The following is a 16,224-nucleotide window of genomic DNA, read 5'->3' on the forward strand; positions in this document are numbered from 1 at the left end:
TTTATGAGCAATGTAAATATTACTTGTTTACACCACTTTCCTGCCTTGCCCATTTTTGCCTGCTGCCTGACAAGTAGCCATCTCACATACAAAAAGATAAGATTTAAAGCGAGCAATAGGTGCTATGAAAGGGATGAATGCAGGATGGCTCTGTGTAGGGGAAATTCTTGGAGACGGGGTTTTAACATATATAACCCACAAGTATTTTACTGGGTAGAAACAATTAACTTCCCCATGAACCTTACAGAATATGAGCACCCCCATTAAGGGGCGGAGAACCTCTCAACAATTTATAGTTGGACGATATATAAAGCCGGCCAGTTAGGCACCAGTTGGGATCTGCCATGTGATGTATATAATAGTTATTGTAAATAAACTGAGTTTTGTTTGAACTACTCAGTGTGGCTTCTTTTGTAGCCTTATACAAAGCACATAGCTACCACATAGGTGTACTGGATACAACCTAACTGAACCTGAACATTTAGGGAACACTGAGTATTCCCGGCCGCAAATGCTGGTGCGCTGGCTTCATGATTTTCGTCCTCATGGCCGGGATTTTCCGGAATGCAGAGTGCTGTCATGGGACCCGCCCCATCCAATTTCTATTTCCCCAGTGATACGGCAGAGAAAGCCATTCAGTGCCACTTTTTCCACCCGCTGCCATGCTCTGCAAGAAAATGATAAAATTCCACCCCATGAAACAGGCTCTATGAACTGCTCCCGTACCAGCCCCCTGAACATGCGCCGGAATGTGGCAACTAGGGGTTTTCCCACAGTAACTTCATTTGAAGCCTACTTGTGACAATAAGCGATTTCCATTTCCTATATCACCATTGCAAAGTGAAATCAGGCACACAAACCTCCCAAAACTTGAAAGTCACTTCCCTAGGTAGTAGAACTCACCACTTAATTAGTGAAAAAAAATTCTCAGAACAAGTAATAGGAGCTAATGCCTTTCACACAATTTTGTCTTTCACACAATGGGAATTTTTGCCTGCCGTTTCCTCAATTACTGCTGAGCTTACACTTTGCTTTCACTGGCAAGTTCCAGGAAGCCTGTGCACACACAGCTAAATCACAAACTCCTATTAAGTTAACTTCTGCTGAGTTATTAACATATATAAATTGCTGCCTCACCTCTCTCAAGGGAGTTGCTCACATGCAGACTAATATGCTGCAGTTAAATGCCGAGGTCAGCGAGTTGGAGCTCGCTTCCCAATATGTTGTCAAATTCAGCATTTATAAACCCCTATCCCCTCCCACATCCACTCGCTGTTGGAAGTTAAAATTCCACCCCCCGTGGAGTCAAACGTCCATATTATCTGGGTATCGATCAGGGCCTGGCTCCTTAAGTGCCTCTAGACAATGGATGAACGAACGTCTCTTTTTTATATGAATGGATAATTGATTGCACTGATTGATTGCTGCTTTTATGAAAAGAAAAATACCATTTCATAAGAGATTTGTTTGCAGGAATATATGGATACGTCTTTTATAAAATTAATCAATTGATGACTGTTTACATATAACCTGATTAAAACTGCATACAATAAAATGGTCATTTGGACAATGTGCCTACAAAAAAAAAGACAGTTGATGTCAATCCAAGAAGCAATGTTCCCTCCAAACTGCACAGCTACCGAACAAGCTAGAAGCTACTGTACAGGTCACACACAAGTCGTCTCCTTTAAGATACCGCATTTGCATCGCCACACAAGAAAATATAAATGCTGTGAACATGAAGTGCTGTGCACAACAGGAAAAAAACTTTAGGACGGGAATGCTGTTCTTCTGAATTCATAGTTCACCTGTTTCACTGAACTTGCAAATAGGCCTTTTAAGAGAAGAACATAAAGGAAGCTCAATACAAATGGAAAACATCAACAGCCAAGAAACAGGACAATCACAACCCCGTCAGCCTACTCTTGATCAAAAGTAAAGTGACAGAAGGTGTCACTGACAGTGCCAGCATGTTCGCGGTCTTAGCCGGGATAGTGGAGGAGGAGGTGGACCTGGGCCCTTTGGTGGCGATATTTGGGGTTTCAGAGAAGCCGGAGCTCATGGAGAGCCTCTCTGATTGCACGACGGCAAATTTTGCTGGAGTGGCTGTCGGCATCGCCATGGGGGTAGCGGCTTGGTTAGGTGATCTATACGACTTCCTGCGGTTAGAGAAGATGATGTATGAGTTAAGGGGCTCTTCAGGGGGGTTTGAGGAAAGGTGGGGGGTGACCGTGTTTGAGGGGCTGTTCGGCGTTGGGGGGGGGGGGAGGGGTAAAAAAGAGGAAAAATCTGTACAGACTGTATAGTTGATTGCTGGGAAGTATGTTTCCCAGGGTGTTTATTCGCTGTAACCTATTTTGATAACATATTTGTAATAAAATAAATTTTTAAAAAAATTGATAGTGCCAGCAAGCCACACTTACACAGCAATAATGGTCACTAATGCTTAATTTGGGTTATACCAGGGTCACTCAGCTCCTGAGCTTGGTCCAAACATGGACAAGAAAACAGAACTCAAGACATTGAGTGTGGCATCAAGGAGCCTTAGCAAAAATAAAGTCAATGAGAATTATGGGGAAAATCCTCCAATGGCTGGGGTGATACCTGGCAAAAAGGAAAATGGTTGTGATTGTTGGAGGTAAATCATCTCGGTCCCTGGATATCGCTGCATGAGTTCCTAAGGGTAGTGTCCTGGGCCATCTTCAGCTTCTATATCAATGACCTTCCTTCCATCATCAGTTCAGAAGTTGGGATGTTTGCTGATGATTGCACAATTTTCAACACCATTAGCACCCCCTCAGATACTGAAGCAACCGGTGTACTAATGCAGCAAAACCTGGACAACATTCAAGCATGAGCTGATAAATGACAAGTAACATTGCTGCCACACAATTTCCAGCAATAACCATCTCCAACAAGACAGATCTAACTATTTCCCCATGACCATCAATAACATTACCATTATCAAAACCCCACAGTCAACACCGGGGGGGGGGGTTACCATTTACTTCTAGTTGAATTGGACCAGCCATTAAAAAGCTGTGCCTACAAGGCTGGGAATTCTGCAAAGAGTAACTCACCTCCTGACTCCCCAATGCCTTTGCAGCATCTACAAGGCACAAATCAGGAATACGATGGAATGCTCTCCACTTTCCTCGGGGGGTGCAACTCCAACAACAGCATTCAAAAAGCTCCACATCATTTAGGACAAAACAGCCTGCTTGACTGGCACCCTTCCATCACCTTCAACATTCACTCCTTCCACTGACAATACACAGTGACAGCAGTGCGCACCACATCAACTCACCAAGGTTCCTTTTGACAGCTCCTTTCAAACGCAAGACCTGTACCACCTAGAAGGATCAGAGCAGCAGATACATGGGAACACATCACCCGTAAGTTCCATACTAAGCCACAAACAATTCTAACTTGGAACTGTATCACCGTTCCTTGAAAGTCATTGGTTCAAAATCCTGGAATCACTTCCCGAACAGCACAGTTGGTGTACCTACACCACATGGACTGCAGCGGTTCAAGGCAGTGGCTTCTCACCACCTTTGCAAGGGCAACTTGGGATGGGCAACAAATGCTGGCTTAGCTAGCGATGCCCACATCGTGAGCAAGAATTTAAAAATGCATCCTGACAATGCAAATATTGAAAATATCAGAATTAGAGGCTACTTGCAATATAAAGAATTCAAGTGACTAGTTCCACACCAGTTAACAAAGCGCAAGTGCAGATATACTCCTCGTTATTTCATACAATCTTAGTCCTTTTAGTCCCCACTCTTTTGGCTCTGTTCCTTAGTTTCCTACTTTTCTCTCATCTTTCTCATTCTTTTAACCTCTTCACTATTCTTTTTTCCTCCTCATTTTGTTTATAGCCACCACAAATCCTGATCACAGTATGGTGCCAGCGTCCCCAGAATGGATGGCCAATGACATATCCCTGGCATAGGGAGGTTTTTTTTTTTTTTCTTTTTTTTTAAAATTTAGATTACCCAATTATTTTTTCTAATTAAGGGGCAATTTAGCGTGGCCAATCCACCTACTCTGCACATTTTTGGGTTGTGGGGGCGAAACCCACGCAGACACGGGGAGAATGTGCAAACTCCACACAGACAGTGACCCAGAGCCGGGATCGAACCTGGGACCTCAGCGCCGTGAGGCGGTTGTGCTAACCACTAGGCCACCGTGCTGCCCGGCATAGGGAGGTTTGACTAGTCCACAAAACTAAAGGTTGCTACTACACATTTGTCAACACATAATTTAGAACAAATAGTTTTAAAATTATTTTTGGGGTTTTAATTTTACTGTCAATAATGTGAAATATATGGACCAGGTGCCCTTTAAGGATTCTCTGGAGAACTTGAAGCAAATGTGACAGGCAGCTGCTGCGTCATATTTTAACAAGGAACTTAATGGGGTAGCACGGTGGTGCAGGGGCTAGCACTGCTGCCTCACAGCACCGAGGTCCCAGGTTCGATCCTGGCTCTGGGCCATTGTCCGTATGGAGTTTGCACATTCACCCCGTGTTCGAGTAGGTTTCGCCCCCACAACCCAAAGATGTGCAGGGTAGGTGGATTTGCCACGCTAAATTGAAAAAAATGAATTGGGCACTCTAACTTTAAAAAAAACAAGGAACTTAATATGTATGAAGCTCATTAGCAATCCATAATAGTTGATGTTCACAAATAACCCCATATTTCACATATTCCAGGGCAAAGGTGAAAGTGTCTGCCCTTGGCATCAAGATATCAGTTTACAAAATGCGCCATCAAGTAGCTCTAGCACATCAGGGCCGGGAATCTCCCCTACCAGGCGGGGCGGGAGGGGGGTGTCCCGGCGTAGCGCCAACCACTCCAGCGTCGGGCGCCACTCCGCTACGCCGGTACCCCCCGCCTTGCCTGGGCCTTTGGCGTCTGCCGGCCGGCGTCGGGGCTGGCCGAAAGGCCTTCGCCGGTCCGCGCATGCGCCGGTGTGTCAGCGGCCACTGACGTCACCACCGGCGCATGTGCGGTAGGGGGGGTCTCTTCGTCCTCCACCATGGTGGAGGCCGTGGCGGAAGAAAAAGAGTGCCCCCACGGCACTGGCCCGCCCGCCGATCGGTGGGCCCCGATCGTGGGCCAGGCCACGTGGGAGCACCCCCCGGGGTCCGATCGCCCCACCCCCCCGGACCCCGCTCGCACCGCCAATACCGCCGGCACAGAGGTGGTTTAAACGACGCGGCGGGATTGGCCTGTCAGCGGCGGGACTTCGGCCCATTGCAGGAAGGAAGATGGTTGTGGTTGTTGGGGGTCTATCACCTCAACCTCAGGACATTGCTGCAGGAGCTCCTCAGGGTAGTGTCCTATGCCCAACCATCTTCAGCTGCTTTATCATGACCTTCCTTCCATCATAAGGTCAGAAGTGGGAATGTTTGCTGATGATTACATAATGTTCAGTACCATTTGCGACTCCTCAGATACCAAAGCAGTCTAGCTCATATGCATCAAGACCTGGACACTACCGAGGCATGGATTGATAAGCGACAAGCAATATTCAAGCCACACAATTGCCAGACAATGGCCATTGCCAACAAGAGAAAATCTAATCATCTTGCCTTGATATTCAAAAGTATTTACTATCGTCAAATCTCCAGGATTAACATCCTAGGGCTTAGCTTTCATCAAAAATTTAACTGGACTAGCCATGTAAATAAATACTGTGGCTACCAGAGCAGTTTAAAGGCTGGGAAGCCACCTGCTGACTCCCAAAAAAATCTGGACGGCACAAATCAGAGGTGTAACGTAATACTCTTCACTTACCTGAATGAGTGCAGCTCCAAAAAAGGAACTCAATACAATTCAGGACAAAGCAGCCTGCTTAATTGGCATCCCATCCACCACAGTAAAAATTCACTCCCTCCACCACCAGTGGCTAGTGGTAGTCGCGTGTACCATCAAGAAGATTCACTACAGCAATTTGCTACGCTCCCTTTGACAGCACCTTCCAAAACTGCAGCCTAGTAGATCTTCCATCCAGTAGGACAATAGGAATATATGCATGGGAACATCACCACCGACAAGTTCTACTCCAAATCATACATTATACTGACTTTGAACTGTATTGGTCTCCCTTTAGTGTTGTTGGATCAAAATCCTAGAACTCCTTTCCTTGCAACACTGGAAGTCTACCTGGACCAGATGAACTGTAGCGATTCAAGAAGGTGGCTCACCCCACCTTATCAAAGGCAATTAAGGATGGACAATAAATGCTCACCTTGCCAGCAATGCTCACATCTCAAGAACTAATTAAAAACTGAGCAAGCACTTGTTTAGTCTCTGTTGTTAAAATCTGCTGGACCACTTCAATTTCCACTTTTGTAATTTAGCAGATTAACAACACCACTGCCTATGTCTTTTATTAAGGTTTCAATTACCAAGTCTATCTTAGAAATTTGTTTTTAACTGCAAACAAAAATATTTACAAATAAACAGTATTAGCATAATATAATTTCATCTTCCAGGAGGCTCCAAAATGGAAATTACATCAGGTTTGAAACAGCAGATTGCCAGAAGATGGCAGTACTGATCACTGATTGTTGAAGACCATTTTAAACCAAGCCCAGTTTTACATTGATATTAATGAACCAACATGTTGCTGTTGTTGTTTCTCTTCCCAAAACTACTGGTGTACAAGGCAGATTTTTTATTTGTTCCCATAGCAAGTTTTGGGGTGGCACGGCAGCACAGTGGCTAGCACAGTTTTTTTCACAACTCCAGGGTGCCAGATTCGATTCCCGGCTTGGGTCATTGTCTGTGCGGAGTCTGCACATTCTCCCTGTGTCTGCGTGGGTTTTCTCCGGGTGCTCTGGTTTCCTCCCACAGGTGGATTGGCCATGCTAAATTGCCCTTAGTGTCCAAAAAGGTTAGATGGGGTACTGGGATACAGTGATAGGATGGAGGTGTGGGCTTAGATAGGGTGATCTTTCCATGGGTCGGTGCAGTCTCGATGGGCCAAATGACCTCCTTCTGCACTATAAATTCTATGATCTAACCTGGAACAGGTCGCTCACCTGACACCAGAGGCTTATAGCTTCAGAGGCGCCACTCCGGATCAAGCATGGCTGATCAGGAATCTCTCCCGCTTCTACCACCCACCACTGGCATGTTAGAAGGATTTTTAAGGCTGACACACAAACCATTTGGCTGTGTTATGAACACAACTTCCTTGGCCATTGGGTCCTGGGGTAGGGCTCGAAACCCTGAGCTTCTGGCCCAGAGGCAGGGACATTATTCACTACGCCACAAGGTCTCCTCCTGAGACAACATAGCACTGCATATAAAAACTACACTACAATAAGTGGCATAAAAGGAAATAAAAATACATTATTTTCCACTTTAAGACAATTGAAGAAGACGTGATGAATTTAATAAGCATCTCACCGGGAAATAAATCATTAATTTTCCTACTTGGTAATACCATAATTCAACACACTAACTTGAATCATGCAGAACGTCTTACCTGCAATAGTTCGAAGTAATGCAAACAGTGATAAATTGGGACTAAAAGTAGCTGTGGAAGTACATACTGAACAGCCTCTTTGAATCCTTCAGCAATAGACTAGAAAATAAAAATGAAAATTTTTTTTAAACATATTTTTATTCTCCCCGTTTCACATTTTCATCAAACTTTACAACAAATAATCAACAATAACTACAAATACAATGGCAATCCCACAGCCATCAATCCCCTTATCCCACCCACCCTCAAACAGCTCCCAATATTTTGAATACAGAACACCAATGAAAAATAATCATCAATAACTTAGACATTCCGACCCCCCCCCCCCCCCCCCCCCCATGTTCGATGTCATACAATTCATGAAAATGCATGATGAACAAGGCCCATGAATTATAGAACAATTCCATCCACCCCCTCAACTCAAAATTTACCTTCTTGAGCATTACGAACTCCAGCAGATCCCCCCGCCACGCTGAGGCACAGAGAGGAGAAGCTGACCCCACACCAACAGAATCCGCCTTCGGGTGATTAGTGAGGCAAAGGCTAAGACATCTGCCCCCACACCCGCTTCCAACCCCGGCCGATCCGACACCCCGAATATGGCTTCTAAGGGACCCGGTTTGAGTTATGCGCACCACCTTTGAGATTACCTTAAAGACCTCCCTTCAGTTTTGGACAGGACTAAACCAAATGAATGTGATTAGTGCCCCCCCGCCCCAACAAACATCTTCCAACCCCTCAAAAAGTGGGCTCATTCTAGCCCTTGTATCAGCCCCAACCTCGGGCACGAATTTGACGCATTCACCCTCCGGAGCACCTCACACCATGACCACTCTTCAATATTCTCCCCCAACTATTCCTCCCACTTCATCTTAACCCTCTCTAGCGATACTTTGGGCAGGATTCTCCGAAAACCGGCGCGATGGCCGGGATCCGGCGGCAAAAGCGGCGCGGATCACTCCGGCGTCGGGCCCCCTCAAAGATCGCGAAGTCTCCAGGCCCGAATGGGCTAGCAGCGGTGTGATGCCATTCGCGACGGCGTCACCCGCCATGGACGCACTGCGTCACAGCACAAAAGACGGTCCCCTCCCGAAGACCCGCAAAGATGGCCAGCCGCCGCGCAGCCCCGAGGTTCCAGGAGCGCGACATTGAGGCGCTCCTGGACGCAGTACAGGAGAGGAGGGAGGCCCTGTACCCAGGACATGGCCGCAGGGTCACCCCATGCCTCAGCCGGCGCCTGTGGAGAGAGGTGGCAGAGGCCGTCAGCGCTGTGGCTGTGACACCGAGGACAGGTACCCAGTGCCACAAGAAGGTCAATGACCTCGTCAGGGCGAGTCTTCCCCTCCCCCGATGTGTGGCACCCCCCTAGGTGCAACCAACCCCAACGCTAACCCAACCCTAACGTGCTGCGCACCTCTGCCAATATACGCACAACCGCTGTCATGCAGTCATATACCTGTCTAACACTGTTGCCCTTTACCCCTGCCACCCACCCTGCCGCCCCCCACAGGAGAAGCGTGCACACAACAACAGGGAGCGTCAGAGGACTGGAGGGGGCACAGCTGATGAGAGACCACTCACCGTCCATGAGGAAAGGGCTCTGGAACTGGCAGGCGGACCCGAGGACCGGGAGGTTGCCAATGCAGAGATCAGGGGCCCGCCAGCAAGTGAGCCACCCACGGCCCTTCCCCTTCCCCCATATTCCCCCCTCCCCCCAATGTAAGAACTGCACAATAATTGGATCAATGCATCAGTTACAATGCTAGAAGTCCACAAGAGAGCAAATTAATAGATTGTTTTTGCTTGTAAGTCAATGGCAACAACATTTTTTAAAAAACTAAGTAGTACTGAACAACTTTGATTTCTAATCATGATGAACACCCAGTACCAAGATAAGAACATTTACCCTTTAGAGTTTCCTTGGCTTGTGCAGTAAGACATTGAGTTTTTTTTATACATAAGACAAAATTTATATAAATGCTTCATTTTGTAAAGAAACATAATTTATTGTTCATGTCCGAAAAAACTGAAATGCACTCTTCAAGAATTAATTTAGCTCCATGCAGCGATAGTTTCAGCTATAGATTTCTATGTGGAGGGGAAGCTTTGTGTTTCCTTTTATAAACATTTTATTGAGGTATTTATAGTTTTAAAACAATAACAGAAGAAACAGTGTACATACAAATATAAACATAGTGCAAAAGTCGTCTTCCTCCCTCACAGGTCCCACCTTTTCTAACCCCCTACTCTAAACGAAACAAAACTAACCCACTGTTAATTTTCCCCGAAAAAGTCGACGAACGGCTGCCACCTCCGGATGAACCTTAACAATGACCCTCTCAGGGCGAACTTGATTTTCTCCAGACAGAGAAAGCCAGCCATGTCAGTTAGCCAGGTCTCCAACTTCGGGGGCTTTGAGTCCCTCCAAGCTAACAATATCCATCTCCGGGCTACCAGAGAGACAAAGGCCAGAACGTCTGCCTCTTTCTCCCCCTGGATTCCCGGTTCTTCCCACACTCCAAAAATCGCTACTCTTGTTTTCAACACCTTGGACATGACATATGCAAACCTCTACCAGAATCCCCTAAGCTTTGGACATGCCCAGAACATGTGGACATGGTTCGCTGGTCCTCCCGCACACCTATCTTCTACCCCGAAGAACCTGCTCATCCGGGCCACTGTCATGTGGGCCCGGTGAACGACCTTGAACTGTATCAGGCTGAGCCTGGCAGATGACGTGGACACGTCAACTCTGCTCAACGCGTCTGCCCAGAGACCGTCCTCAATCTCTCCTCCTAGCTCCTCTTCCCATTTGTGTTTCAGCTCCTCGGTCTGCGTTTCCTCTGACCCATGAGTTCCTTATAAATGTCTGAAACCCTCCCTTCTCCCACCCACATTCTGGAAACTACCCTATCCTGTATCCTTGGTGGTAGGAGCGGGAAGGTTGAGATCGACCTGCGTAGGAAGTCCCACGCCTGCAGGTAGCTAAACTCGTTCCCTCCCGTCAATTCAAATTTCTCCTCCAACTCCCTCAGGCTGGGTAAACTCCCCTCTATAAACATATCTCCCATCCTCTCGATCTCTGCTCTCTTCCATCTCCGGAATCTTCCATCTAGCCTCCCCGGGGCAAACCGGTGAGGATTGCTGATTGGAGACCAGACCGATGCTCCCTTTGCTCCCACATGTCTCCTCCACTGCCCCCAGACTCTCAGGGCCACCAGCACCACGGGACTGTGGAGTACTTTGCCGGCGGGAACGGCAGAGGCGCCACAACCAATGCTCCCAAACAGGTGCCCTTACATGATGCCGCCTCTATTCGCTCCCACATTGCCCCCCCCCCCCTTCCTAATCATGGCTATATTCGCCGACCAGTAATAATTACTAAAGTTTGGCAGTGCCAGCCCGCCCTGCACCCCCCCCCCAATGCTCCAGCATCCCCTCTTTTACTCGCGGGGTCTTACCCACCCATACAAAGCCAGAGATCACCTTGTTGACCCACTTTAAATAGGGCTGTGGAATAAAGATGGGGAGACACTGAAACACAAACAGGAATCTTGGGAGGACCTTCGTTTTCACTGTCTGTATCCTCCCAGCGAGTGTCAGTGGGAGCCCCTCCCACCTTCGAAAATTCTCCTTCATTTGATCTACTAGTCGGGTCAGATTTAGCTTGCAGCCGTTCCCATTCCCGCGCCACCTGGATGCCTAGGTACAGAAAGCTTCCCCCTACCACTCTAGGCAGCTCCCCCAATCGACTCTCCTGCCCCCTTGCCTGGATCGCGAACTCACTTTTCCACATTTTCAATTTGTAACCCAAAAATCGGCCAAAATCCCCCCAGAATCCTCATAATATCTTCCATCCCTTCCAGTGGGTCGGACACATATAAGAGCAGGTCGTCTGCGTATAGGGAGACTCTGTGTACCACCCCCCCCCCCCCCCTCGCCCCTTGAGCCTCTCATTCTGCACTGTATGTTCTATGTTTAGCGAGGAATTCCTGTATCACTACATGACAAAAACTACAATGAAGCATATCTGATAATCAGACTCAAAATGTAACTCAGAACACAACTCATAACTATTTACGAAGTCCATTTCCATTTAAAAATTGCATGTTACACGATAGCTGCAGCTATGCTTCCTGCACCATTCATCTGCACTTGAACATAAGGCAAGATGAAGCTCATTATTTAATCAATCGTCGTTCTCACATCTTCAGGGAGGGTTTAAACTAAAATGGCAGGGGGATGGGAACCTATGTAGGCAGTCAGAGGAGGAGGACACAAGGACAAAAAGCAATGGCAGAAAGAGGAAAAAGAAAAGTGATAGGATGGAATTCAATGGAAATATTTTGAAGTTCATTTGTGGCAGGTTTTTTGGGAGTTTCCCTCCGGCTCTGCCAGAGGGTTCTCCACTGATATCCAATGGTACTTAGTCACTATTTTGGCCTGTAGGAGTTTCTCACCTGTTTAGCCCACACAGAATTTTTTCAACACTGGGAAGCTGAACGCAGAGTCAGGCCATCATTTTGAAAGGGTGCCCTAATCTCCAAGCGAACTTGCGGGTCCCTACACTCCCCATTCATGGGCAATGTCAACCCCCACACATATGGGCACTACCCCACACCAAACGAGGACACCACTATTGGTTCCCTGGAGGTCCCTGCTCTTTAGGCCCCACCGCATCAACCCTTACGGGCTCCCCTTTCCAGGACCCCCATCCATTACCCCCACAAGCCTCCCAGAGACCCCTACTTACCTGCCATGCACCCCCCACCCTTCAAACCCCCCGTCCACCCTCCTTTCATGGGCATGGCCCCCTCGGCCCGTCTTGGCTGTACCAGGGTGGCAATGTTAAGGTGCCCGCTGGGCACTGCCAAGGTGGCCAGGTACCAGGGAGCCACCCTGCACTATCCCAAATACCCAGGGGTCTCCGATAGCCCGAGAGACCCCAGGTGTCGATCCGCCTGGTCCACGTTTGCTGGGGAGGCCGATAGATCCCGGGTAAGCTCGCCAAAGTCAGTTTAAAACCAACTTCGGCAAGTACTGTTTGCTCACGTCCATTTTGAGCGTGATCCTGACTCCGACATTTTGCGGGACTAGGGTAGGGGACGAGGTGTGAAGGCTGCCGGGAAACCCGCGAAAGGCCTCTCCCGGCTGCATTGCACTCGAGCAAGACAACAATGCGGTCGGTGGATCGTGCCGATAGGCAGAGAAACCAAGGGCTAGATTCAAACAGGGCCACAGTGAAAAACATCGAGAGCGAGACAAGTAATGTTAAAAAGACACGCCAAAAGGCTTTGTGCAATAACTTGTGGAGCATTCACAATAAAGCGGATGAACTAATCCCGCAAATAGGTGTTAACGATTATGAGATAATTGGGATTACGGAGACATGGCTGCAGGGTGACCAAGGACAAACAAAAAGGAAAAGGCGGCGGAGTGGCAGCACTGGTTAAAAAGGATAGTAACACAATAGTGAGGAAGGATATTAGCTCTGACAATGTGGAATCTGTATGGGGAGAGCTAAGAAACATCAAGGGGCAAAAAACATGAGTGGGCATCGTATATAGACCATCCAAACTGCAGTGGTGATGCTGGGACTGGCATTAAACTGGAAATTAGAGCCGCATGCAATAAAGGAACATCTGTAATTATGGGTGATTATAATCTGCATAGGAATTGGGCAAAACAAATTAGTTACAATACTGTAGAGGAGGCATTCTTGGAGCATATACAGAATGGTTTTCTGGACCAATACGTTGAGGAACCAACTGGAGAGCATCCTAGGCTGGGTACTGTGTAATCAGAACGGAATCGTTGGTAATCTAGTTGTGCAAGACTCCTTGGGGATTAGCGATCATAAAATGATAGAATTTTTCATCAAGATGGAGAGTGAATTAGTTGACTCCTTAATAAAGTAAATTATGATGATATGAAGCGTGAGTTGGCTTTGATTGATTGGGGATGTTAATTAAAGGGATGACAGTGGATATACAATAGCAAACATTCAAGGAGCGCATGGGGGGTGGGGGAGTGAGAGAGAGACTAGAACAGTTGTTTATTCCTGTCTAGCACAAAAGTAAAATGGGAAAGGTGGCCAATCCATGGTTTACAAGGGAAATTAGAAATAGTATTCAATCCAAGGAAGAAGCATACAAATTGGCCAAGAAAAACAACAGGTCTAAGGACTGGAAGCAGTTTAGAATTCAACAAAAAAGAAACAAGGGATTGAATAAGAACAGAAAAATAGAGTATGAGAATAAGCTTGCATGGAACATAAAAAACAAAGAACAAAGGAAATTATAGCACAGGAACAGGCCCTTCGGCCCTCCATGCTGCTCGTCTGAACTAAAATCTTCTGCACTTCCTGGGTCCGTATCCCTCTATTCCCATCCTATTCATGTATTTGTCACGGTGCCCCTTAAATGTCACTATCGTCCCTGCTTCCACCACCTCCTCCGGCAGCGAGTTCCAGGCACCCACTGCCCCCTGTGTAAAAAACCTGCCTCATACATCTCCTCTAAACCTTGCCCCTCGCACCTTAAACCTATGCCCCCTAGTAATTGACCCCTCGACCCTGGGAAAAAGCCTGTGACTATTTACTCTGTCAATGCTCCTCATAATTTTGTAGACCTCGATTAGGTCATCCCTCAACCTCCGTCGTTCCAGTGAGAACAAATCGAGTTTATTCAACCGCTCCTCATAGCTAATGCCCTCCATACCAGGCAACATCCTGGTAAATCTCTTCTACACCCTCTCTAAAACCTCCACATCCTTCTGGTAGTGTGGCAACCAGAATTGAACACTATACTCCAAGTGTGGCCTAACTGAGGTTCTATGCAGCTGCAACATGACTTGCCAATTTTTATACTCAATGACCCGGTCAATGAAGGCATGCATGCCGTATGCCTTCTTGACTACCCTCTCCACCTGTGTTGCCCCTTTCAGTGACCTGTGGACCTGTACACCTAGATCTCTCTGACTGTCAATACTCGAGGGTTCTACATTCACTGTATATTCCCTACCTGCATTAGACCTTCCAAAATGCATTACCTCACATTTGTCCGGATTAAACTCCATCTGCCATCTCTCCGCCCAAGTCTCTTAACGATCCAAACCCTGCTATATCCTCAGACAGTCCTCATCGCAATTCCACCAGCCTTTGTGTCATCTGCAAACTTTCTAATCAGACCAGTTACATTTTCCTCCTAATCATTTATATATACTACGAACAGCAACGGTTCCAGCATGGATCCCTGCGGAACACCACGAATCACAGCCCTCCAATTAGAAAAGCACCCTTGCATTGCTCCTCTCTGCCTTCTATGACCTAGCCAGTTCTGTATTCATCTTGCCAGCTCACCCCTGATCCCGTGTGACTTCACCTTTTGTACCAGTCTACCATGAGGGACCTTGTCAAAGGCCTTACTGAAGTCCATATAGACAACATCCACTGCCCACCCTCCATCAATCATCTTTGTGACCTCTTCGAAAAACTCTATCAAGTTAGTGATACACGACCTCCCCTTCACAAAACCATGCTGCCTCTCGCTAATACGTCCATTTGCTTTCAAATGGGAGTAGATCCTGTCTCAAAGAATTCTCTCCAGTAATTTCCCTACCACTGACGTAAGGCTCATCAGCCTGTAGTTCCCTGGATTATCCTTGCTACCCTTCTTAAACAAAGGAACAACATTGGCTATTCTCCAGTCCTCTGGGACATCACCTGAAGACAGTGAGGATCCAAAGATTTCTGTCAAGACCTCAGTAATTTCCTCTCTTGCCTCCTTCAGCATTCTGGGGTAGATCCCATCAGGCCCTGGGGACTTATCTACCTTAATATTTTTCAAGACGTCCAACACCTCATCTTTTTGGATCTCAATGTGACCCAGGTTATCTACACACCCTTCTCCAGACTCAACATCCACCAATTCCTTCTCTTTGGTGAATACTGGTGCAAGTATTCATTTAGTGCCTCGCCCATTTCCTCTGGCTCTACACATAGATTCCCTTGCCTATCCTTCAGTGGGCCAACCCGTTCCCTGGCTACCCTCTTGCTTTTTATGTACATGTAGAAAACCTTGGGATTTTCCTTAAACCTATTTGCCAATTACTTTTTGTGGCCCTCCTTACTCCTTGCTCAAGTTCCTTCCTACTTTCTTTATATTCCACACAGGCTTCGTCTGTTCCCAGCCTTCTAGCCCTGACAAATGCCTCCTTTTTCTTTTTGACGAGGCCTACAATTTCTCTCGTTATCCAAGGTTCCCGAAATTTGCCGTATTTATCCTTCTTCCGCACAGGAACATGCCAGTCCAAAAAAACTGACTGTAAAAGTTTCTATAGGTACGTGAAGAGAAAAAGATTGGTAAAGACAAATGTAGGTCCCCTACAGTCAGAAACAGGGGAATGTATAATAGTGGACAAAGAGATGGCTAAGCAACTAGACACTTACTTTGGTTCAGTCTTTAAAAATGAGGACACAAATCAGATACCAGAAATGTTGGGGAATGCAGGGTTTAGTGAGAGGGAGGAACTGAAGGAAATCAATATTAGTAGAGAATTGGTGTTGGGGAAATTGATGGGATTGAAGGCTGATAAATCCCAGGGCATGATAATCTACATCCCAGAGCACTGAAGGAAATAGCTCTAGAAATTGTGGATGCATTGTTGGTCATCTTCCAGGATTCTATAGACTCTGGAACAGTTTCTACAGATTGGAGG

General features: G+C 46.9%; 1 protein-coding gene across 2 annotated transcripts in view; it reads right to left on the reverse strand.

Moving 5' to 3' along the window:
- The window catches only part of sos2 (son of sevenless homolog 2 (Drosophila)), a 148,993-nt gene that overhangs the window by 46,859 nt on the left and 85,910 nt on the right, over positions 1-16,224 (reverse strand). For both annotated transcript variants that reach the window (XM_038778276.1, XM_038778275.1), the window contains exon 8: positions 7,507-7,605. In XM_038778276.1, coding sequence (XP_038634204.1) covers positions 7,507-7,605 — 99 coding nt within the window. The remainder of the gene's footprint in view (positions 1-7,506; positions 7,606-16,224) is intronic.

This window comes from Scyliorhinus canicula, chromosome 2 (genome assembly GCF_902713615.1).
Source record: "Scyliorhinus canicula chromosome 2, sScyCan1.1, whole genome shotgun sequence".
NCBI classification, from domain to species: Eukaryota; Metazoa; Chordata; class Chondrichthyes; order Carcharhiniformes; family Scyliorhinidae; genus Scyliorhinus; species Scyliorhinus canicula.